The following is a 25,493-nucleotide window of genomic DNA, read 5'->3' on the forward strand; positions in this document are numbered from 1 at the left end:
AAACTTTCAGCACTTTTGCACATAAACCAACTGACCTTCACTTTTCTTTTCACAACTTTTTGTTTTCTCAACTCTTTTTTTTGCACTTTTCTTTCTTCTACTTTTTTTATAGGGATCAGATATAATACTTGCACACTTAAGGATAAAAACAAAATACAACTAGTAGTTGTAACTTGATAGGATCAAAGTTTACGCGAAGGAGATGATATGGGTTTCAGATTTTTTTTGTGTGGGAAATTTTAGATATATGAAAGAGGCACAAAGGACACGCGAAGGAAAATATGATCAGCAACTAAAACAAGACTCTAATAGACTGAAACTTAACAAAACTCACTAAAATAACAGATTGAAATAAAGGGCTATGGCAAATATTTTTGTGGCTTTTTAGTGGATAGGACGAACACAAAATATATGTAGCTAAGGGTAAACAATCCTACCGTGGTAACAAAAGCTCTGATACCAGATGATACGATGCGATGTCCCGATCTTCACGACGTAGGATCAATCACCAGATAACTAGTTGAAGAACAGCCGGATAACTTGCTGCAGGCAGCGATAACTAGTGCAACCTGGCAAATAAAACTCGAAGTCAACCACCGTCTTTAACCGGCAACCTGAATCGAGGATTCGCCCAACCACACTCTCAAAGAACCAACCAACATAACCTACAATTAATCAAGGCAAACCTTGAAGGGAGTAGGAGCACCAATTGAGAGTGGATGAAGCCGCCACTTCTGTAAATCCCGTGAAGGAAATCACAAGAGCAAAGGGGTAGAGATCACTCTTAATATTTGTTAGCACACAGCTGAACAAAAGGGGGTTCTGTATTTCAATTATCAAAAGTCTTCTTTTGCTTAGGAGTACATGGATATTTATACTAGGAACAGCCCTCCTATATAGGTATAAACATGAAAAGGAAATGAAAAGACAGGCTATGTGAACAGACTTCCACGAAATAGGTTTCTGAGCAGTTTCTGCATGGCTGTTGGTCTTCTGCGCAGTCTTTAGTGTTTTGGCAATAACTCCATCTTGGAAAATCCAAAAGACATGTGGTTGGTTGCGTTGGAAAGCTAACTTGATAAGGTTTCACACCATGTATAGCATGCACCACGAAACATTATAGAATGGTACAGTTTAATATGAGAAGTTGTACCAATATCATGTCTCGAGAAGACTGTTAACCCTCTGAGCAGTCTGCACTAAAGCTGGTCGAATCTGCACTAAAACTGGTCGGCTCTGGTCGGCCTTGAAGCATTAGAAACTAGACTTCACAAGATTTCCAAAAAGTCCTCATGGACCTCCATAGCCTTCAGGAATAAAAAGTTATGTTATTTTCTTCTTGACAGTACTGTCAGTTTTGAGCGGTCTGACCAGTATGCACTAAGATGGTCGGATTTCATTAGTTACTGCTCGGAACTGGTCGGCATTAGCATCATTGGAAAGTAGGCTCAATAAGCTTTCCAAAATGTGCTCATTCACCTTCATAGCCTCTAGGAATCAAAAGTTATGAATATTTCTTTCTAACTGTTCTGTAGGACTGGTCTGGTTCGAGTGTGGTTCTTCTCTATGGTCATCACCTTGTGTGTTCTTGCCATACTCTTTAGTGAACCTGAGCAACAACAATGTGCACGACTTAGGCAGTATATAATTCTCATTAATATTAAATTGAACTTCATAAAGTAGCGCGTTCACCTCTTGTTGTAGCTTCTTTGCTCGACTACGTGTAATTGGGCCACCAAAGGCTTGGGCTGGTGTCGATGTAGGTGATACTTGAGTTGGTGTTACTTGAATTGGAGGTTGTAACATGTTGGTTAATGACATGGTCATATCAATGTCCTTGATATACTTGTCTTAACTCATAAAAGTATCATTCTTTAATTGCTTGATTTAAAGACTAAGGAAGTAACTTAACTCTCCAATCATGGACATCTCAAACTCATTAGCCATCATCTTTCCAAACTCATCATAAAAGTCTTGATTGGTTGATCCAAATATGTGTCATTAATATAGATTGGCAACACAAATAAGTCTTTTCCAATCTTCTTGATGAAAAGAGTGGTGTCAACCTTGCACATCATGAACCCTTTAGAAAGTAGGAAGTCCCTCAATCTCTCATACCATGCTCTAGGTGCTTGCTTAAAGCCATACAATACCTTCTTCAACTTGTACATATGGTCGGGCTTCTTGTCATCTTCAAAACCAAGAGGTTGCTTAACATATACTTCTTTATTAATGTAACCATTGAGAAATGTACTCTTTACATCCATTTGATAGAGCTTGATATTGTGGGCACAAGCATAGGCTAGCAAGATTCTAATAGCTTCCAATCTAGCAATCGGGGCATATGTTTCTCCAAAGTTAATACCTTCAACTTGTGTATAGCCTTATGCTACCAATCTTGCTTTGTTCCTTACTAATATCCCATCTTGATCTTGCTTGTTTCTAAAAACCCATTTGGCTCCAATTATATTGTGTCCCTTTGGTCTCTCTACTAATTCTCATACTTGATTTCTTGTGAAGTTATTTAATTCTTCATGTATAGTATTCACCCAATCAACATCCTTCAATGTTTTATCTATCTTCTTTGGTTCAATAGATGATACAAATGAGAAATGCTCACAAAATAAAGCCAATCTTGATCTTGTTTGTACACCTCTAGAAATATCACCAATTATAATGTCCAATTGATGATCCCTTGCAATATTGGTTGGTTGGGGGATTGAAACTTGATTGCTTGCACTTGCTTGATCAAAAAGTTGAGATGATGTACTAGCCACTTGATCTTGTTCATTGTCATGAGAGCCACTTATACTAGCTTGATTTGTATCATCTTGCACATTTAAGTTAGAGATCACTTGTACTTGATTATCTTCATCATCATTCACTTGCCTAGGCCTCAATTCACCAATATCCATGTTCTTCATGGCGTCTGAAAGTTGAATGCCTCTAACATCTTCCAAGTTCTCATTCTCTACTTGTGAACCCTTGGTTTCATCAAATTCAACATCATGAACTTCCTCAAGAGTACCACTATCCAAATTCTAAACTCTATATGCTTTGCTTGTAGTAGAATAACCAAGTAGGAATTCTTCATCACATTTCTTGTCAAACTTGCTCAATCTAGTGCCTTTCTTCAAGATATAGCATTTGCAACCAAAGACCCGAAAATATATAATATTGGGCTTTCTACCATTCAAGAGCTCATATGGTGTCTTCTCTTTCAATGGGTGACAATAGAGGCGGTTGCTACAATAGCAAGCCATGTTGATAGCTTTGGCCCAAAAAGATTGACTCATATTGTACTCACTAAGCATAGACCTTGCCATATCAATGAGTGTTCTATTCTTCCTCTCAACAAGGCCATTTGATTGTGGAGTGTATTTAGCCAAGAATTGATGTCTAATTCCAAATTCATCACACAACTCATCAATTCTAGTGTTCTTAAACCCACTACCATTATCACTTCTAACTCTTTTGATGGTTGTTTCAAACTCGTTGTGAATGCCCTTGACAAATGATTTGAATGTTACAAACATATCACTTTTGTCCATTAAAAAAAATACCCAAGTGTATCTAATATAATCGTCCACTATCACAAAGCTATATTTGTTACCACCAATGCTAGTGTATTGAGTTGGCCCAAACAAATCTATGTGTAATAACTCAAATGCTTTGCTAGTGCTCATCATGCTTTTCTTAGGATGGGTGTTTCCAACTTGTTTTCCAGCTTGACAAGAGCTACAAAGCTTATCCTTTTTAAACACAACATCTTTCAAGCCTCTAACCAAGTCATGATTTATCATTTTCAAATACAACATCTTTCAAGCCTCTAACCAAGTCATGCTTAACCAATCTATTCAATTGTTTTATTCCAACGTGACCAAGCCTTCTATGCCATAACCAACCTCTGCTAGGCTTAGTGAACAAGCATGTAGATAATCTAGCTTCACTAGCATTGAAATCAACTAAGTATAAATTCTCATATCTAAAGCCTTTGAAGATCAAATTAAAGCCATCTACACTTATGATCTCTACATCATCTTCCCCAAATATACATTTGAATCTAAGATCACACAATTGAGCCATGGATAGCAAATTGAAGTTCAAGCTCTCTACTAGCAATACATTGGATATGCTTATATTATTGGATATTGCAATCTTACCAAGCCCTTTGACCTTGCCTTTGCCATTGTCACCAAATGTGATACTATCATAACCATCATTGCTATTGGTGTTGATTGAGTTGAACATTCTTCATCACTGGTCATGTGTTGAGTGCACCCACTATCAAGAACCTAATGCCTTCCTCCGTCTTTGTAATTGACCTACAAAAGAAGATCAATTCTTTTTAGGTACCCAAACTTGCTTGGGTCCTTAAAGGTTAGTTACTAAGCTCTTTGGTACCCAAATGGCTTTCTTCTTTGAGCCCATCCACGGTTTACTAATGAACTTAACCTTCACACCATTTGTACCCTTAGTAAGCACATAGCAAGAATTAATCTTAATTGAGGATACATTAGCATTTTTGTTTTTGTTCTTGCATTCATGCTCTACATGACCAACTTGCTTGCAACTAGTACAAAACCAACCATTGTTCTTCACAAAACTAGTCTTGTGAGGAGCAAAGGCTGACTTGCCTTTCTTGGGAATATAGCACAATCCCTCTTTGTAGAGAGAAGCTCTTTGGCTATCTAAGCACATAAGCAAGCGGTCCTCATCACCATAGGCCTTAGCCAAGGTGTGAGTGAGCTTATTGACCTCCTTCTTGAGGTTCTCATTCTCAACCATTAGTGAGGCATCACAAGTGAAACCATCACTACTAGATGAGGTGGAAGTAGAAGTACTACAAGAAGGATTAGTGGGAGCAACAATGATAGGCATAGATAATGATTCATCAATTATATCATAAGTTAAGTCTACATTGCAAGTTTCAACATGCTTCTTTTTATTTTGCTCATCAAGCAAAGAGGAATGAGCCTTTTCAAATTTTTATAAGCCTTGCCAAGCTTCTTATGGGTTTCCTCTAGCCTCTCATGAGATGCATTGAACTCATCAAAAGCTTGCTTAAGGGCTTTTAGTTCCTTACGTAAGCTTTTACATTCGCTTCTCTTGATGTCAAAGTGTTCTTTAGCATCTTCTAGCATGTCAAATAGTTCATCCTTAGTAGGTTCATCATCATCACTATTACTTTCATTTTCGTTTTCATTATCATGTTCCTCATCACTTTCATCATCATAAATTTGTACCTTAGTTGCCTTAGCCATGAAGCATGATGGAGTGTCGAAGAGAGAAGGCTTCTCATTGATTGCAATGCTTACAAGTGCCTTCTTCTTGGTGGTCTTGTCATCATCACTATCATCATCATCACTTGAGGAAGCATCACTATCCCAAGTGACAACATAGGAACCACCCTTCTTCTTCTTGAAGGTCATCTTGTCCTCCTTCTCTTTCTTTTCCTTCTTGTCCTTCTTGTTCTTCTTGTTGTCATCATTATTGTCGCTATTGTATGGACATTGAGCAACAAGATGATCTTTGCTTTCACATTTGAAGCACCTTCTTGACTCTTCCTTGTTCTTGGATGAACATTTCTTTCTTCTAGCATGGTACCCTTTCTTCATCATGAATTTGCCAAATTTCTTGACAAAGAGAGCCATCTTCTTATCATCATCATCATCATCCCATGAACCATCATCTTCACTTGATGTATCTTGCTTTGCCTTGCCCTTAGATGATGTGGCCTTGAATGCCACACTCCTCTTCTTCTCATTCTTGTTCTCATCTTTTTTGTCCTTCTTTTCTTCTTTTTCATTATCATCTCTATATGTGTCATCGGTCATTATATCTCCCAACACTTGGTTTGGTGTCATGGTGTCCAAACCACTCCTCACTAGAATAGTGACCAATGTGCCAAATCTTGAAGGTAAGCATCTCAAGAACTTGTGGGAGAAGTCCTTGTCTTTCACCTCTTCTTCAAGTGCTTTGAGATCATTGACAAGCACTTGAAGCCTATGGAACATCTCCGGCACACTCTCATCCTCCTTCATCTTGAAGCTTGTAAACTTCTCTTTAAGAATGTATGCCTTTGCACCCTTCACGGCTTGAGTGCCCTCAAATGATTCTTCCAACTTTTTTCACGCCTCATGAGCTCTCTCAATGTTTTTGATTTGCTCAAATGTTCTCTCATCCAAAGCATCATGGATGGCACTAAGAGTAATGTTATTATTTTGAAGTAGTATTTCTTCGATGGCGGTGGGAGCTTCTTCATCTTCAATCTCAATCTTTGTCTCTACCACCTTCCAAACCTTCCTATTGATTGACTTGATATAAGTTGTCATCTTAGCTTTCTAATAGGGATAATTTGAGCCATCAAATTAGGGTGGCTTCTTGGTGTTGTTGATTTAAGCCATTTTTACACCGAAGGTTGTTAAGCCTCAAATCACGATGACCTCGGCTCTGATACCACTTGAAAGGTCCTAATAGCTAGAGGGGGTGAATAGCCTATTAAAAATTTCTACAACAACACTTAACAAACCGGTTAGATAATAATGAGGCAAAGCAAGTGTTGCGTTAGCCCACTAAAATTGCAAGTTACCTACCACAATTCTAGTTTATATGATTTCTATCCACACAATAGCTATGTCTCTACACTAAGTTAGTGCGCCCTCAAAAGCTAACTAAAGAGCCACACTAACCAAACTAACAAGCTCTCACAACTAGCTACACTAAAGAGCTTGACAACTAGTTTGCGGTATTGTAAAGAGAGTGAGCAATTTGTTTATACCATTGTGTTGAGGAAGGAGTCAATCAATCACAAGAATGAATACCAATGAAGACCAATCACCTCGGAATCAAATGATGAACACAATGATTTTTTACCGAGGTTCACTTGCTTGCCAGCAAGCTACTCCTCGTTGTGGCGATTCACTCACTTGGAGGTTCACACGCTAATTGACATCACACACCAAACCCTCAATAGGGTGCCGCACAACCAACATAAGATGAGGATCACATAAGCCACAAGCAATTCACTAGAGTACCTTTTGGCTCTCCGTCGGGGAAAGGTCAAGAACCCCACACAATCACCACGATCGGAGCCAGAGACAATCACCAACCTCCGCTCAATGATCATCGCTGCTCCAAGCCGTCTAGGTGGCGGCAACCACCAAGAGTAATAAGTGAATCCCGTAGCGAAACACGAACATCAAATGCCTCTAGATACAAACACTCAAGCAATGTACTTGGATTCTCTCCCAATCTCACAAAGATGATGAATCAATGATGGAGATGAGTGGAAGGGCTTTGGCTAAGCTCACAAAGTTGCTATGTCAATGCAAATGGCCAAGAGAGTGAGCTAGAGCTGGCCATGGGGCTTAAATAGAAGCCCCCATGAATAGAGCCGTTGTACCCTTTCACTGGGCACAACACGGGGTGACTGGACGCTCTGGTCAGATTGACCGGACGCTAGACCCCAGCGTCCGATCGTGCGATGCACGCCACATGTCCCCTCTCTTCAAATACTGAGCGCTCGATTTCAACGGTCAAGTGATGACCGGGCGTAGCAGCTCAAAGTGACCGGACGCTGGGACTCAGCATCTGGTCGTTTCTAGTAAGCATTCAGAAACGATTTTTCACGACCGGACGCGTCCGGTCACTCGGTGTCTCCTCTGTGCACTGCCACGTCAGTAGGACCGGATGCACCTTGTCAGCATCCGGTCGCCAAGTGACCCAGCGTTCGGTCGAAGACCGACACCAGCGTTTTTGCTGTATCATTGACCGGACGCACCGGTCCCACTGAGACCAGCGTCCGGTCACTTCATGACCAGCGTGACTAACTCCTTTTCAACTCTATCTTCTTCACCCTTACTCAAATGTGCCAATCAGAAAGTGTATCACCTTATGCACATGTGTTAGCATATTTTCACAAACATTTTTAAGGGTGTTAGCACTCCACTAGGTCCTAAATACATATGCAATGAGTTAGAGCATCTAGTGGCACTTTGACAACCGCATTTCGATACGAGTTTCACGCCTCTTAATAGTACGGCTATCGATCCTAAATATGATCACACTCACTAAGTGTCTCGATCATCAAAATAAAATGGTTCATACCATTTATACCTTTGTCTTGAGCCTTTTGTTTTTCTCTTTCTTCTTTTCAAGTCCAAGCACTTGATCATCACCATCATTATGTCATGATCTTCATTTGCTTCACCACTTGGAATGTGCTACCTATCTCATGATCACTTGATAAACTAGGTTAGCACTTAGGGTTTCATTAATTCACCAAAACCAAACTAGAGCTTTTAGGCGCGGCCGACCTAGATCCGCTGCTGGGGGGCGCCACGCGTGCCGCTGTCATCGGTACGGGCCGTCACACGCGCTGCCGCCGGGGGTGGTGGCCGCCCCGTGGGTCGCCCCGCACGCCGCCACCTCTGGTTGGGGCCGTTCTGTGCGCCGTCGCCACGGAGGTAAGGTGGGCAAGCGCCACCGCCCCAAGCACCGCCACCACGGCACCAAGAAAGGGAGAGAGAGGTAGGCATCAGAGGGAGAGAGAGAGAGTGCGCCGTCGGGTGAGAGAGAGAACGAGAATGAAACCTTAGGGTTTGGAAAGTCCGACGGGCGGTTTTGTTCCTGGTGGGACGAACTTCGGCCATTGGATTTAGATCAAGGGCTTAGATCGTTGACAGCCTTAATAGGCCTACGGGAAAGTGAGACCCAAGTCCAGGTTTGAAGCCTGCGGGTTTCGACGGTGGTATTTGTAGGGACGGCTGGTGATTGAGTCGGCTCTACAAATCGTAACACTGGGGGCGGCTGGTGAGTGAGCCGCCCTATAAATCCCACCCATTTGTAGGAGCGGCTCGTATCACCAGCCGCATCTATTGTTCCATTTGTAGGGGCGGCTGGTCTCGTGACTCCCAAGCATTTCACTATAGAGGTAGCTCTATCACCAGCCGCTCCTATAAAAAATTATTCTATTGCTATAAACTGTTTTTCACGTAGTGCAATGCTGGTGACATGTACTATAGACCGGAGGCGTGGCCGTTAATGCCGCAGCACCGTTGGGATCCATCCGTTACTTACTATTGTAGTTGTAGGTGGCGAATCACAGGGTCGGATCCGTAATACGGTAGGTGCACCGTTCACATGTGCCTGTGCGTGCATTTGTTGAGAGCTTGTCTCCTTACGTAGGAGAGTAGGCCGGAGACCCGACGTCGACCGCAACACACACACACACACACACATATATATATATATATATATATATATATATATATATATATATATATATATATATATATATATATATATATATATATATATATATATATATATATATTCGAGTTCCTCCTGCACGCACATAGCTAGTAGTACGATGAAATCGCGGCACTTAGGCGTGAATTGGCAGTGACCAAGCCAGCGGTGGGACGAGGAGGCTCTAGCCTCTCTACCGCTCCTAGACACATAGAGTCTTCTAATTTTTTAAAAAGGTTTTATGCATATATGTGTTAGATAGGTGAAGATAAGGTTAAGAAAAGATAAAAAAACATTTATTTTTTTATTTAGTCTCTTTTAAAAAAATTTCTGGCTTCATCACTGTAAAGTGGAGTAGTAGTTCAGGTCAGGCGTTAATCTAGCTAGCATTGACGAAACATATCGGTTAATAATCTGGCATCTAGCTAACACTGCATCCGAAACGTCATGCGTACTTCATGTTTAAGTCTAGAAAAAAGAAAAGAAAAAGTCATAGAGACTACGTACGCTTGTACGCATTTGGGTTGGATATATACACCGACTGCTTGGAATTGTTGAGCACAAGGAAAAGATAGCACTCCATTAATTTCCAAACTTTACAAGGCTGTACAAGCACTTGTATTTCCTGCCCAGAAGTCTGATATAGTACTTATCTAGTATATATCAGTAGTACAAGTTTGAAAGTTTTATTCTGCTTGGTTCTTGAATTCTTAGATGTAGAAATGACGAGAGGCTGTATAATAATATAGGGGGAATTTCTAGTGTGCCATCAAAAAAAGATCGTAATGTTCTGTATGTCTCTGAAAAAGTTCAGCGGTCTTCAGCGCCACTGCTTCAACTTTTTTGTGCCCTCTATGCCACTGCCGTCAGCTTGAGCTCTAATGCCGTCAAACTGCAGGTGTGAAAAGTCAAAAATACCCTTTAAGTCTAAATATATTATTAATTTTTTTAGCATCTTAACGACTTCAAATGAAAAAAAACTCAAAACTAGAAAGTTATAGATCTCGTCAAGATCTATAATTTTTATATAAAAATTATTTTCATTTAATTCCGCAAAAAAAGATATGATTTTTCTAAGATATATTAATCATATCAAATCATATTTTTTTGCTGAATTAAATGAAGATAATTTTCATATAAAAATTATTTTCATTTAATTCCGTAAAAAAAGATTTGATTTTTCTAAGATATATTAATCATATCAAATCATATTTTTTTGCTGAATTAAATGAAGATAATTTTTATATGAAAATTATAGATCTCGACGAGATCTACAACTTTCTACTTTTGAGTTTTTTTCATTTTAAGTCGTTAAGATGGTAAAAAAATTAATGATATATTTAAACTTAGGGCCTGTTTGGAATGGAGGAATGCAAAACAGAGGAATAAAGAAAAACACAGAAACAGAAAAGGAATAGAGGTTGAAAACACAGGGTTGGAAAAACATAGAAATTTATAGAAATTGGCGTTTGGAACAAAGAAACATGGCTAGCATAGGAATTTAAGAGTTTTCCTACAAACTCAATGGCTTAGGCTAAGCATAACAGTAAACAAAATTCCTTTTGTTTTATAAAAAAAAGCTACAAATAAGTTGAAGCAACATGGATGGTCCACGTGCCAGATATTATCCTTCCTCCTACTCTAGTTGCTGTGGATCAATTGAGCACCCTGGTCTTTTCTATCTACTGTAGTACTACTTTAGCGTTATTTATCCTTTTCCTTGATTCCTCTGCTAATGCAGTCCGTCGTCAGGTTGCAGCGACAGCAAGCGCTCGTTCGCTCGGTATTCGCAAAGGAAAAGAAAACAAGGGGTCACGGTGGATGTTTTCTTTCCTATCAAATCGGCATCCAGCTACAGGAATCCAAAGGAAAGGGAAGTGAATTTCCTCCGTTCCAAACACTCAGTCCTGCTTCCTTTCCTCCGTTTTTTCTTCCTATGATTTTCCTTCACATTTCCTACAATCCAAATAGGCCCTTAAGGGTATTTTTGACTTTTCACACATGCAGTTTAACGGCGTTAGAGCCTAAACTAACGGCAGTGACATGGAGGACAAAAAAAAAGTTAGAGCAGTGACGCTGAAGACCATTAAACTTTTCTAGGAACATACAAGGCATTGCGATCTTTTTAATGGCACACAAGAAATTCCCCCAATACTATACTACTCCATAGAGCACGGTACTGTTGACTACTAATATATATATATATATATATATATATATATATATATATAATAACTTTGCTGTGACGATATATAATAACTTTGCTGTGACGACTGCTACACCGCTCAGGTTTCCGGGGCTTCACAATCGAAGATCCGGATGCCAAGTCAGAACGCATTTAATCAAATCATACTGTAGTATGTAGACTGGACTGATGCTCAGCACGGACACGGGACACACACCCCTGCAGCTTCACATGACGGATGGCATCTCCAATTGCACGTCATGCCTCCTGCACGTAGGAGCTCTTCACACTAGTGCTGTGAGCCGTCGGCCCGTCGCCTCACCCTCACGAGTGTCTCCGTCTCCGCCTTGCTAGAGTTTGGCCGGTCTCGTCAGCATGGGAAACGCCAGTGATCAGCACTGGAGGTCGTTGGAACACGTCCTAGTTAGCTGGTCGTTCCTCATACTCCTGATGACATGTTTTAATTTTGTGGCTGTTCTTACCACGCCAATTGATTTGAATCTGATCCCACTCTCGTTATCTTCTATATATACTCTTCTTGGATCGCGCGTCATGCACAGTACAGTGGAGTTCAACATCACCGTTGAACTAATTACATGTTTTTATACTGGGTCGGCATGGACGACGTCGATCAGCAAAATTCTGCTGCCTCAAGGAAATAATAAACTGAAGAGATGCGACTACGTCTACGTGAGAGGAAAGTTAGAAGGAACTATACACGAAATTAAATTTTGTAGTCAAGGCATTGTGACGCCACGCACCAATATATACATAGTCCTATAAGCATACTTGGTCGTAGTGTTTTTCAATAGCCATGCTAGGTGCGTGTGACAAGTACCACTCCTTGAACCGTCCAACTAATATACTCTTATCTTGTTCAGTAGCAGTAGTAGCATGAAAGCAAAGAGCGCCATCTCCTTGATAAATGATGGGATAACCAGAGCATTGACTGCACGCTTATTTTATGACAGGCCGCGTAGCATGCATGCATGCGCAGGTTTGATCGAGTGTACCTGCATGCAGGGTGCCCCCACCAGCTACTCCTTTTTCTGTTTGTGACCTACTGTTAGCGCTGATACCTGCACCAAATAACTCCCTTTTGTAGTACTTACACTTACAGTTTGGTGGCATGCATTATGGGCACTCTCGATGGATCCGGGGTAAGTTAGATCTTCGTTCAAAAGCTAGTGTACTAGTTGCTAGCATCTACGTACGTAGCTTGTGTTAGATCAGACGACTGGTAGGTCATCTAACAGTACTGAATAACGGTTCCGTTCGGCGTATCTTATATCTGGCTTTTTCAACTTCTTTTTTTAGCCAAAATAGTATTTTTTTCTCACAACATTTCAAACAGAACAATATTTTTTAGCCACTTTCAACCAAGTTTTAGCAAGCCAAACAGGACTACACAACTGGTACCACGCCAGGGAGGACGATCACCATGGACCACGCACACAATCACTCTCAGACAATAGTACTACTCGTTTACTAGGAGTAACAGTAACACCATCGCGACGCCATAAACTGGCTGTCTGGCTTGTAGGGGCACCTAAACAAAGCAATCAACCGAACCTAGGCACCGTACATGGACCGGACGCCTCCTCGATCCTTTTCCCAAGATCTGGGCCTCGTTTAGATCGTGAAAAAAAGTGAACCCGATAAACAGTACCACTTTCGTCTTATTTGGTAAATATTGTCTAATCGTGGACCAACTAGGCTCAAAAGATTCATCTCGTGATTTCTAACTAAACTGTGTAATTAGTTATTTTTTTTACCTACATTTAATACTCCATGCAAGCGGCTAAAAATTGATGTGATGAAGAGAGAGTGAAAAAATTTGGAATTTGGAATGCATCTAAACGAGGCCCTGATGAGATCCCCATCATTTCCGCCTAATATGATATAAATCGACTCGAGGCCTCGCCAGCTGCTGGCAGGCTCAACTCAAATCCATTGGGGAGCCCACTGCTGCCGCTGCCTGCTGTCCTTGCTTTGTTCCCCATCGATCACCATCAGAAAACGGAGAGCGAGCTAGCTAGCTGCTGCTGCGTCTCGACCTGCTGGTCCCTTGATCAATTCACCGGTCAACATTACACGCGGGCCAGGCCAGGTCACCTCGTGCTCACGGTCCAACAACTTGAACGTACTCCAGCCGAGGTAGCATGCGTGCGTGCCACTGATCCACCCTAGTGGTCGTGGCCTCGTCTCGTCTCTCATTCGCGTTTGGAAAATTTGCGTTGGAGACGGTACCATCCATCAATCCACCTTTTTTTTTGTGAATTATCTATCAATCCACCTGTGCTTGAACCAAACAGCGCAATCGATCAATCGGTGCTGTCCTCGTCCCATCCGTAGTGGCCCGCTGCTGGCAAAGCGCAAAGCTAGCTACAGATGGATGCCAATTGTGCCACGATCGACCGCGATGAACGAGGTACTACATACAAGGGATGATAAGTCGTAATTGCTTTTACTGTTGCTACCGGCCTGGCGCCTTCTTTTCTTTCTCAGCGGCGGTAGTTGTTGTCTGGACGAACGTGCTCAGTCGACGGGAAAGGCCGGCACAGCAGCAGTTACGTGACTTCTGGACTCCATGCATCCACTAATGACTTGGGGACAGGGAGATGGACATGACATCGACACATCGTGTTCCTGCTGATGATGATCGAGAGAGAAGCATACGGAGTACTCCGTATATTATTACAGGACAGCTCCTCCTCCTCGCCTAGCTAATAATAAACTCTTGCTGACGACAAAACGAGGTGGTGGTGGAGCTGCCGTACTCATTTGACCTGACTGATCAAGTGCTCCACATATGATCGGCCGCCCAGACACTAACTGCAGAGGCGATGAGTAATCCAGCCCTGCCTTCACGACACCGGCACCGGCCACTAATATGCTGCTGCTCCGCAGTGTTTGGTCTTCGGTCATCTTCTCGTGGACGGACTTGGCTCTAGCTTAAGGCCGCGTTTAGATGCCAATTTTTTTTGGTTTTAGGTACTGTAGCCCATTTGTTTGTATTTAGCAATTAGTATTTAATTATGGACTAATTAGGTTCGAAAGTTTCGTCTCGCGATTTTTCACCCAACTGTGCAATTAGTTTTTTTTTCGTCTACATTTAGTACTCCATGTATGTGTCGTAAGATTCGATATGATGGATACTGTACAAATTTTTTTGAAAACTAAACAGGCCCATCCATCGTCTGATCGATCCTGCTCCCCATGTTTTCATCTGAAGGAACAGATATAGGTTATTAATGTAAGTACTAGCTATAGGTAGCTACCCATGTTCAGACATATCTGGTCTCCACCTCATTATCTTATGTCCATAGGTTTTTTATTATTTCATTCAGTTGATCGATCCAGGGATTCTGATGGATATATATATACTATCACTACAATCCAAACACAGCATTATATATGGGTACAGCAATTTTTGTAACATCCCATATTGGCACGTACGGATGCTGCCGGATGCTATATGAATGTTTTTTTTTCTGAGAGAAGATGCTATATGAATGTTAGGCCATGTTATATATTGCCATCCATGAAACTTCGATGATGCTACCCCTGGGCCTCATTGATCAAGTCATGAACCTAAGATAAGCCCTGAGGTATCGTTATCGTCTAGTATCAGCTAATTGACGAATGGAGCAAGCAGCCAAGCCCTGACGCTGACACCGTTCACTACCGGATTCAGGAGCTTTGCCGAGTGCCAGGAGCACTCGGCGAAGCCTAAAAAACACTCGGCAAAGGGTTTGGGTTTACCGAGTGTTACACTCGGCAAACCCTGTATCGGCAAACGCAGTTTGCCGAGTGTTTTCTGTCGGGCACTCGGCAAAGACGTTGCCGAGTGCCCAAAAAACACTCGGCAAACTATTTTTTCAAAAAAAAAAATAAAAAAACACCCGGGAAGAAGGGAGGGCCCCACCACGCCGCACCACCACCATCCACGCCGGGGAAGAAGGGAAGGGCCCCACCACGCCGCACCACCACCGCGCCACCAGCAAAGCCGCCTCCTCGAGCCGCTCGCCACAACGACGTCGTCATCCACGGCCGTCGCCGTCGCTAGATCCGGTCGCGCTCGACCTTGATCCACCGCCAGGGGACGCCACCGCCTGGATCCACCGCTGGGGGGGGCGCGGCCGACCTCGATCCACCGCCAGAGGAGCTCGCTGCGCCTCGAGCTCGCCGAATCCGCTCTGCCTCGGGCTCGTCGGATCCTCCGCCGTTGTTGCTCCGGGAAAGAGGGCCGCGCCGCCACCGGATCCGGAGGGAGGAGGGGGGCACCGCCACGAGCCACCGGATCCGGAGGGAGGAGGGCCACGCCGCCGCCGCCACCACGAGCCACCTCGGGTTCCACCGGATCTAGAGGGAAGAGGGCCGCGGCTTCCACCGGATCCCCGCCTCGGGTTCGCACCGGAGGGAGGAGGGGAGGGGAGGGGGCGCCGCCGGGAGGGGAAGGGAGGAGGGAGAGGAGCCACCGGTGTGTGTGAGAGAGAGAGGGAGGCGCCGTTTGGTGTGGGAGAGGAGCACTGGGGGCGGGAGGAGAGAGAAGGGGTGGGAGAGGAGCCCTGGACGCGATTAGAAGTAGATATTTTGGTTATTTGTCGAGTGTCTCAGATGGAGCACTCGACAAGGGTTTTTTTTTATTTTTTTCTTCTCCTTTTTTTCAGAAAAAAGATTTTATATTTCTTTGCCGAGTGTTGCAGATCTAGCACTCGGCAAAGATTTTTTTTTATTTTTTTTCTTCTCCTTCTTTTCTCAAAAAATATTTTATATTTCTTTGCCGAGTGTCGTAGATCTAGCACTCGGCAACGATTTTTTTTATTTTTTTTCTCCTTCTTTTCCAGAAAAAAATATTTTATTTATTTGCCGAGTGTTTTTTTTCGACACTTGGCAAACCTGCTCTTTGCCGAGTGTTTTTCTGTTTACACTCGGTAAACCCCTATTTTGCCGAGTGTTTTTTTTTCCCGAATGTTTTTAGCGCAGCACTCGCAAATCACTTATTCGTCGAGTGCCCGAGGAAATACACTCGGCAAAGATAAAAACACTCGGTAAAGAGCAGGATTCCGGTAGTGGTTGTGTCTTGGTTTGGTTAAGCTGTGATCCATCACCCACTGAAGCTGACACTGTGTCTTGGTTTGGTTCACATCCGACGCTGACGGATCCGGACCTTATTCTACGATTGCTCCCTGGATCGGAACCTCCGAGACGTTCATGTAAGGCCGGCCTGCACATGTTAGGTTCCCCGTTTCGCTCCGTTCGGGCTGGCCATGGTTTTCTTTGGACGGGCACATCAAGTCATCAACCACACCCCACTGCTGCTGCGGGATAGAAGACGAGAAGCCAGCAGCCCAGCACCGACGGTCGGTTGACCTGCTCCGCTCACGGCAGACTTGAGTGCGTGCCACTTCACATCACGTGCATTGCAAAGGCTTCATCGACCGCCCTACAATCCAAGTAACAGGTTGCAACAGCAATCGGTAGGTCACATGCAAGTATGCAACGCTCGCTGGTATCGATAGCAGATGGCACGTTGAACCGAAACCAAGCAGCCATCTGTCTAATTTTTCAAGAGCAGATGCACGTTGGAACGATACAAGGTCGTCGCAGCACGGCGTGGCCAGCAGCAGGTATATACTCCCTCCGTCGTTTTAGTAATAGGCACGGTAACCAAGGAGCAAGGTAAAAGACCAATATATCTCTACAGTTACTGGTCGCTCCTCCTGCCGTTCACATCCAGATGCGCTTGGTCGCTGGCGCTCGCCAAGCTGAGCCTGCACTTACTTCGCCGCCGCTCCGTTCTGCATCGACCGCCGCAAGGGAGGCCGCAACCCGCGCCACCGGTCTGCTTGCATCGCATGCCGCCAGGGAGGCAACACACCCACCCGGTCGTCCGCCGCTGCTCCGTCGCGGCCGGATCCATCGATTCCGCGCCCCCTCCGTCCCGGCCTCCTCTCCGGCGGCGAGGGAAAGGGAGAGACCCGGCGGGTGTGGGAGGAGCAGAGGGAGGGAGGGGGCGGGTCTCCATCGCCAAGCAGTGTCACCTCCACGTCGGCACCGTCCTGCCGCCGGCGGAGGAGAAGAGGAATGGGTTGCCGGTGGAGAGGAAGAGAGCGGAGGAAAAGATGAGGGAGGGAGGGAGAGCACGACGACGGAGGGGATGCGGTGAGGCAGAGAAAGGAATCTCAGGTGACAGAGAGAGTATATCCTTTCAGTTACTGCCTGCGGTCTTGGCACCCAATGCAAGCTTTTTGTGAGCTCATTGACAACAACCATAAACTCTGAAACCGATCACAGAGAATTTGAAATGCGAAACTATTTATATAGAATATCATCTCGCTTTGCTCCGAAGAAGATAGAATCTGTACAAGCTGAGGCCTGAGGGTTGGAAACACTGACTGTACTCCTACCAAATTTCCTAGAGAAGTCGTACATGCCACGTTCAAGTGTCGCGTACACAAGGTCTCGCCATTTTATGAAGCCTTGCTTCACCTACTTGCAGCTGACTGCGTCGTTTCCCGTAGCAGCAGTAGTGTTGACGTCCGCTTGATCGAGGCGATGACCAGCAAGCAACTCGAGACAACCCATTCTTTGATTTCTTCCTTGTGCCTACATCATCCATCTCTAATGGCCTTCTTTCAGGTTGCGTGGCGTGCTCTGGTCAGATCAGTTCCCGTCCCTAGAGCAATGCAATTTCCTCCTCGTTGTTGTTGCAACTTTTCCTCCATGGCTTGTCGCCGAGCAAAAGGTTTTCTGAGGACTGAATCCATGAACCGTCTTGGGGTTGCCACGCCGCGCGTGGTCAGGTACTCAGGTCAGTGCAGGAGGACGTGGAGCGAGGCGTTCTTGGTGGCCGCGCACACGGGGCACGCCTGGACGCCCGCCTCGCACCCGCGGCACAGGCACAGGTGCCGGCACGGCAGCAGCAGCACGCACGCCTCCGCCGCGCCGCACCACCTGCACGCCCTCGTCCGCCCGCCGCCGGACGCCTCGGCGCCCTCGCCCTGCTCCTGTCCCAACTCGAAGCAGCACGACTGCGCGTCCTCGGCGTCGCCCTCGCCAGCCCCTGCGCCGGCGCATGGCGACTGCGTCTGCATGAGGTTGTCGAGCGTGGCGCGTAGGCCCGCCGCGACGCCCTCGTGGCACCTGGCGATGTCCTGCCACGCCTGCCCCTCGGCTTCGGTCTGCCGGAGCCTCGCGTCGAGCTCCGCGTTGCGCACCAGGGCGCGCTCCAGTTCGGCCTCGGCCGCCCGCAGGCGCCGCGCCGCCGCGCGCTCCACCGCCGACACCACCGTTCGGACGTGCCGGCGCCGCGCCTCCTGAAGCCCCGCTCGCAGCCTCTCGTTCTGCATGCCGAGGTCCAAATGAGACGCCATTCGCGACACGACCAAAAGGAGCAGAGTAGTAGCACATTAATTCTTCTGGGGGAGGAAAAAAAAATGAAAATCAACGAACCTCGATGCGGACGAGCGCGTCAATCTCGACGCCGTGGCGGTAGAGGCGCGACAGGAGGTCCTGCGACACCGGCGCAACGCTGCTGGGTGGCCGCCCACTGGTGGACGCGGCGGCAGAGCAGAGCAGCCAGCTGTGCACGTCTCCAGCGGGCAGCGGCACCGGTAGCTGCGCCGGCACTGGCGGCAGCAGAGCGCGTTGGCCTTGCAGGTCCATGCTCAAGCCCGCGCCGGCGCCGGCCACGTCGCCAACCCGCGCGCGCTTCCTGGGCAAGAAGCAACCGTTGTTGTCGTTGCTGCTGCTGTTGTTGCAGGTGAGGTCGCTGAGCACTGTGTTACCGCCCCCCACCGCGGCGGCAAGCGGGTGGCCGCCGCCGCCGGGCTCGCCGCGGAACGCTGACGCGCTCGTTGCGTTATCCAGCGCCGGCCTGTGGATCGTGGAACACGGCGCACGGGTGATGAATGGAATCAAGAAGACGCTGTGGCGGTTTCATTGAGGATGAATAAATAGGAGAGCTGAAAGGGGATCGGGAGACGAACCTGATGGCGCGGTGGTCATGGGGGGAGGCACGGGACAGGTACTGCGCGTGCACGGCCATGAGAAGAGACCTAGACGAGAGGACGGCACGACCGCAGGAGGAAAGAGGAGGAGGAGGCAAGTATGGCGTTGGGCGGTGCCGTGGTAGTGCGACCACACCGCGCGCGGACGGACGTGAGATGATGTAATGGAAGCGGTGGCTCTGCCTCTGCGTGGGGGGTGGCAGCACAGCGTGGATTCTGCAGAACCGAAGGAAATGCGGGCGTTGCCTTGTGTTGGGTACTTGGGTCAAAGACTTGAAGAGGCAACCAAGGCTGTTGGTTACGGTAGCTTTCGACGAGATGGGGTGGACTATCACGGAGAGCAGAGTAGCAGACAAACAGACTTTTTCCTGGGCAAGCAAACAACAAATGATGCCATGGGTTGGATGCTGCATTGGACTGGTAGAGGGACAGTGCGGAATTGCGGATGCCTTGCCTTTTTCTTTTCTACTCCTATATATGTTCTTTATTATAACACTCCTCCATAGTTTAGGCTCTGCAGGACTCCTCCGCTCTATCAAAACTACTCCACTCTAGACCTAATAAAAGCCTACTATAACCATCCTTTATATGTCATCTAAAATTATGGTTTTTCTTCGCTGTCATTGATTCTTAAATTTAGACACCTTCCATACCATTGTCTTTACTTTTTAGTTTGGCCCAAAGTCCCAAACAGACTATGACAGTATTAAAACGTCCCGTCCTATGAATTGCTCTTTCTACCCTTGCACCCATCCTTCGATCCTTATGTAGAACCATGGCCACGACTATCTCATCTCCAAACCTCCATGTCTTCTAAACCATACGCGGGCAAGCATACACGTCTTGACTCGATTGTCGATACTCTCGATCTAGCGCACGGAGACTCATGGCCTTCTCGGGCGAGCCGAACCCTCTCCTCCACCCTGTGGAGACGCCGGTCGCAGCGAGGTTGGAGAGGATGCCAGCGGGGAGTGACTGGGATGGCAACAAGGAGCGAAGCGCGCGGTGGCATGGAGCTAGTGCGGGTGGAGCTGAGGAGCAGGTTCCACAAGCAAGCAATGTCGGGTAGGTGCCGTCCTAACTCAGATAGGTCATCGCTGTTGGGTTGATCTCAATAGGGGGATGCCCCACGTGCGACTTGATTGGAGTCAAATAACTAAACCTAGGTTGCACCTCCTCCTTCCGTTACACAACGCTTATAAAATAGACGCTCCGGCCCTAACCCTCTCAAATATAAAATATTATATTAGAGAGTAACATCTATATAAAATATAGAGTTAAATGCACCAGAGATCCATTAATTGTGAGGATGTTTCAGTTAGGTCTATCAACTTTTAAAGTGCCTTTTTGGGTCCATAAACTTAGCATGTGTATCACTTAGATCCACATTGCTCTACATAGGCTTCTCATGCTGACGTGGCCTGCTGACCTGTTCTTCTAAAGCAACTGTTGACGCTTCATTTCGTCAAACATCCCGTGGCCGCGCGAGCAGGTGCCGCCGCCGTCGCTGCGGGCGCGCGAACAAGCCCGCCACGGCCATGCGGGCACGCGGGCGAGGTACAGAGTGCTCGAGGCTTGGCTGGCGCCGGCGGTCGCGACGCGTGGCACTGAACCGGCATCATGCACGGGCGCCGCCATCCTCCTCCTAGGCATCCCCGCGCGCTCGAGTCCGGCTCCGGCGCGACGTCCGTCGAGCACGCATGGGACATCCCGTCGAGCGTCTTCGGATGGATTTACCTGGTGGCCTTGACATCCATGGTGACCGACATCCCGTCGCTCCTAGACCCTACCAACGATGCCAACGGGAACGCCATCGCACAAGCCCTGTACACCACCTTCCGACAGAGGTTCGCGCGGCGACGGCTGGGGCATCCTGTGCCTGGCGGACATGCCGTCGCCATATTCCTCTGCGGCATGGCGTCCGTGACCAGCAACTCGAGGATGGGGTACGCCTTCTCCAGGGACGGCGCGATGCCGCTGTCGCGGCTCTGGTACCGTGTCAACAAGCAGGAGATGCCCTTCAACGTCGTCTGGCTCTCCGTCTCCGTGGCATTCGTCATGTCGTTGGCGTGGCCACGGAGGGAGCTACGGTGGGCAAGATGGAGATCCCCGTGGCCTCCTTCGGCATCTTCGCCATCCTGACGCTCACCGTCTGGGTAGCCGTGTACGACCGCGCGCTGGTGCGGCCACTGTCTCGGCTCACCGGCCATGCGCGCGGGCTCAGCCCGCGGTAGCGGATGGGTGCCGGCCTCGCGCTCTTCGCCGTGGCCATGGCCGTGGCCGTGCACACCGAGAGCGTCCGCCGAGCCGCCGCGATCGCCCAGGAGCTCCGCGACCCGGGGCACCCGGATGAACCGGTGCACATGTCGGCCATGAAGCTGGTGCTGGACAGCGCCATCGTGCAGGGCACAGAGGGGCGCGCGGAGGCCACGTAGGCGCAGGAACAAGAACCCCGCGGCCGCGTCAATGGTGGTGATGGGGCCTCGAAACCAAAACCGGGCGTGGAGCACCACGCATCGAGGCTGAGCAGCAACTCGCCTCCGACGGCCAGCGGCGTGTAGTTGAAGTTTACCCCGGCGACGGGGTACGCCACTGGCAAGCAGAACAGCACGGTGACAAGGGACACCCAGAGGACGGCGACCCAGCCGACGACAAGGCTGTAGCGTCTGAGATGAAACATCCCTTGGACAAACGAGTTCCACGCCATCATCACGCGAAAGAAGATGGGCAGGGTGTAGGCGATGTACATGCCCAGCGTCGTGATGGACACCATTGCCTGGAACGCCACCTGGCTCCCCAGCGACTGCCACGACATGCATGCGAGCGTCGTGATGGCCAGAGCGTGCGAGCGATCGAGACAGCGATGGGGGATGTTGTTGTGGCTGGTTCGGCAGCTCCGTGCCGGAGGTGGACGTCCACCGCTTCGACGACGACATGGCCGCGCGACGCGATGGCCAAGCCAGCTAGCGGTCGAGAGCGAGGCCTACTTTGGAACCTTGTATCTCTCCAACAAGGCCGAATTAGACTATGGCACTTTAAGCAAAGTTGGAGATCTCGCGTAGCTCTACAACATTTGTTACTACCGCTTGTGCCAAAACTAAACGAATTCGGAGTTAAGAGGGGATAAAGATTGATGTTTCCGTGTATTTTTGCAGTAGTATTGGTTACTTCCTTCAGGATTGAGAAACGAATGGCGTCGTGGCCGACCACAGGCAGGAGAGCGACGCCGCGTGGCTCCTCTGTGCTGCCCTCGCTTGCCACCTCGCCCCCATGTGCATGAATACAGAGACCGGCACCCTCCTCACCCACGCTCGCTTCCTCTGGCCTCCCTCGCTCTCTGAGCGCTCTCGCTCGCCCTAGGCCTGCTCCATCGTTGAGGCCGTGGCCGATGACAAAAGCTCCATCAACGCGCCGGTCGGCAGCGACGACTTCGTCGAACCGAGCGCCGCGCGCAAGCACCTGCTGCCGGTGCAGGACGTCCGCGCGGAAACCGAGCCTCAGGTGTCAGCTGGGAGCAACAGCGTCTCCGATCACCTGTGGATGCCCTCCTGGGAGCCCACCTCGCTCGAGTCCTCGGACCGGACGTGGAGCACCGGTATCCGAGGCTTGACATGGTGCAGTCTGGCCGTAGCCTGCGCCGCCGGGGTGCCGCCGGCAAATGCGGTCAGGAGCATGGCCACCCCATCGCACGCATGCGTGCTCGACGGACGCCGCGCCGGAGCCGGACTCGAGCGCGCGGGGATGCCCAAGAGGAGGATGGCGGCGCCTGTGCGTGTTGCTGGTTCAGTGCCGCGCGTCGCGGCCGCCGGCGTCAACCAAGCCTCGAGCACTCCATACCTTGCCCGCGTGCCCGCGTGGCCGCGGCGGGCTTGTTCGCGCGCCCGCAGCGGCGGAGGCGGCGGCACCTGCTCGCGCGGCCACAGAATGTTTGATGAAACGAAGCGTCAACAGTTGCTTTAGAAGGACAGATTAGCCGGCCATGTCAGCATGAGAAGCTTATGTGGAGCGATATGGACCTAAGTGATACACATATTAAGTTTATGGACCCAAAAAACCGCTTTGAAAGTTGATGGATCTAACTAAGACCTCCTCACAAGTTAATAGATTTCTGGTGCATTTAACTCTAAAATATATAAACAAAAACTTATCGTATGACTGTAGGGTGTAGCTTTGACCTATCAGTGATATCTTTCTATTACTGCCGGGTTCTGAGAACCAATGGTGATAGATAAGTCCAATAGCCCATCACTTATGATTACCCTAACATAGGTCTGATTTCGATACTGATGCTTGGTTAGGATCTGGCAGCGATATGATCTATGTATCTAGAGTAGTGATTATATGGCTGATTGGCTGTGCCATTCTTTTCCCTTGTCGAAGCACAGAGATTCAGAGAGCGCGAGCGGCAGTAAAAATTGTGAGTGCTGTACATGATAGTACGATCTAGGAGTCAGTACGACGCGCGGACATGGCAACGGTTAGATGCAGTACATGTGAGACCTGCCGGCCACCTCAAGACCCAAGCCTCGACTCGGAAATCAGCAAATCACATACACCACCTATCTACGTACCCCTACTAGCGGGCATTCATTTCAACCGTGATACGTACGTACGTGCGTACGTTTTCTACCTTGATTACGACGAGAGGCCGGGCAGTGCGCGCTCGGCCAGCCGGTCGTCCCCTCGCTTGGTGTGGTTGCGTGCCCATAGCCAGGAACGTACCCCGTACCCATAGGCCGTAGCTAGCAATGCAAGTCGTCTTTACGTATGACGTATACATGGACAGGGACGCATCAGTGTATACATACGCACATGGATGCCGTACCATGACACGTACGTACCAGCAGCGAGGCGCGCCCACGAAAGTCGAGGCCGGGGCATGCTTGGCACATGGATACCGTACCATGACTTTGGTTGTGATTGCTTTTGCCATGGCAGCTTTCCAGTAACAGTCGGATCGCGTGTGGTGCATGCCGACGATGCATCGTCAGACCGTCTCCGGCCTAAAATATACACTACTATACAAACTTTAATGGAGGCGGGCGTTTTTGATTTTCCGCGGCGGGCCCACGGCATCATCCTGGGCTTGTTGAATCGGTCCTCGACGGCCTTGATCTTCTTTGGGTGATCGGTAAAAAGCTCGAGCTCTGCGTAGTTGTTGTATTGTTCGGGACTCTGCACCCCATCAGCTCCCACAATCCGCTGCTTTCCGGACATAACCACATGCCTTTTTGGGTCCTCTGCATATATATAGTAGGCCACTTGTGCGACATTGGTTGCTAGTACCCACGGGTCATCTTTGTAGCCGATACTTTTGAGGTCCACGGTGGTTAGCCCATAACTGTCCACTGCAACCGCATTCGGTTTGACCCACTGGCAATGGAAGACGGTTATGCGTAGGTTCTGGCCGTAGTCAAGTTCCCATATTTCTTCAACTTGCCCATAGTATTGCCTCCTCTGGCCCGTGTACTCTTCTTCGCCCTCGTATCGAACACCGCAGTTCTGTGCCGAGCTCTTCTTGTCCTTGTCTTTCGTGTGGAACCTGTAGCCCTGGACGTCATACCCTTGCCACGTGGTGATTTGGCTGGATGGGCCTAACACAAGCCTCTTAACGGTCTCCGTATCTTCATCAGGGCATCCTTCAAGGGGTATGTGTTGCTCTTTGAGCCAGTCTACGAAATTGCTCTTGTGATGGTTCTGGACCCATGCCTCCGTGCGTTGTCCATCATTAGCGGCGCGGATCTCTTCCAGGTTCTTTTCAATATATTTCTCCATGCTCACTAACTGATGAAGGATGCTGTAATGAGCTTCTTGCACCATTCGGTTTGGCACATCGGTGCGCACTTTTCGGCCTGTGCACCCCATTCCTGAGGTTTTGCCTTCGTGGTGATGGACAGGCAACCCAATCACCCTCCCATCTCTTATGTACCTCATACACCAGTTCACGGCCTCCTCCGTTGTGTATGCCTCGATCATAGAGCCCTCCGAGTAAGCGCGGTTATGTACGTATCTGTTGAGGGTGGACATGAACCGCTCGTACG

The 25,493-nt window shown here is 47.9% G+C and overlaps 1 protein-coding gene across 1 annotated transcript; it reads right to left on the minus strand.

The window, feature by feature from the left end:
• Positions 1-17,746: 17,746 nt before the first annotated feature.
• Positions 17,747-19,693, minus strand: LOC136473801 (probable BOI-related E3 ubiquitin-protein ligase 2). The gene is made up of 3 exons (XM_066471435.1): positions 19,432-19,693; positions 18,896-19,319; positions 17,747-18,786 (listed from the first exon to the last, which is right to left on the minus strand). The coding sequence occupies exons 1-3, from the start codon at positions 19,488-19,490 to the stop codon at positions 18,256-18,258; spliced, it is 1,014 nt and encodes a 337-aa protein (XP_066327532.1). The 5' UTR covers positions 19,491-19,693; the 3' UTR covers positions 17,747-18,255.
• Between the last annotated feature and the right edge of the window lie 5,800 nt (positions 19,694-25,493).

This window comes from Miscanthus floridulus, chromosome 8 (genome assembly GCF_019320115.1).
Source record: "Miscanthus floridulus cultivar M001 chromosome 8, ASM1932011v1, whole genome shotgun sequence".
NCBI classification, from domain to species: Eukaryota; Viridiplantae; Streptophyta; class Magnoliopsida; order Poales; family Poaceae; genus Miscanthus; species Miscanthus floridulus.

What these genes read in the sequence shown, in the direction of transcription:
- LOC136473801 (XM_066471435.1), bottom strand. Translation starts at nt 19,490, where the DNA reads ATGGCCGTGCACGCGCAGTACCTGTCCCGTGCCTCCCCCCATGACCAC. An exon ending in CATGACCACCGCGCCATCAG is followed by an intron (nt 19,320 to 19,431) that starts GTTCGTCTCCCG and finishes CACGATCCACAG; the next exon opens with GCCGGCGCTGGATAACGCAA. An exon ending in ACGCGCTCGTCCGCATCGAG is followed by an intron (nt 18,787 to 18,895) that starts GTTCGTTGATTT and finishes CTCGGCATGCAG; the next exon opens with AACGAGAGGCTGCGAGCGGG.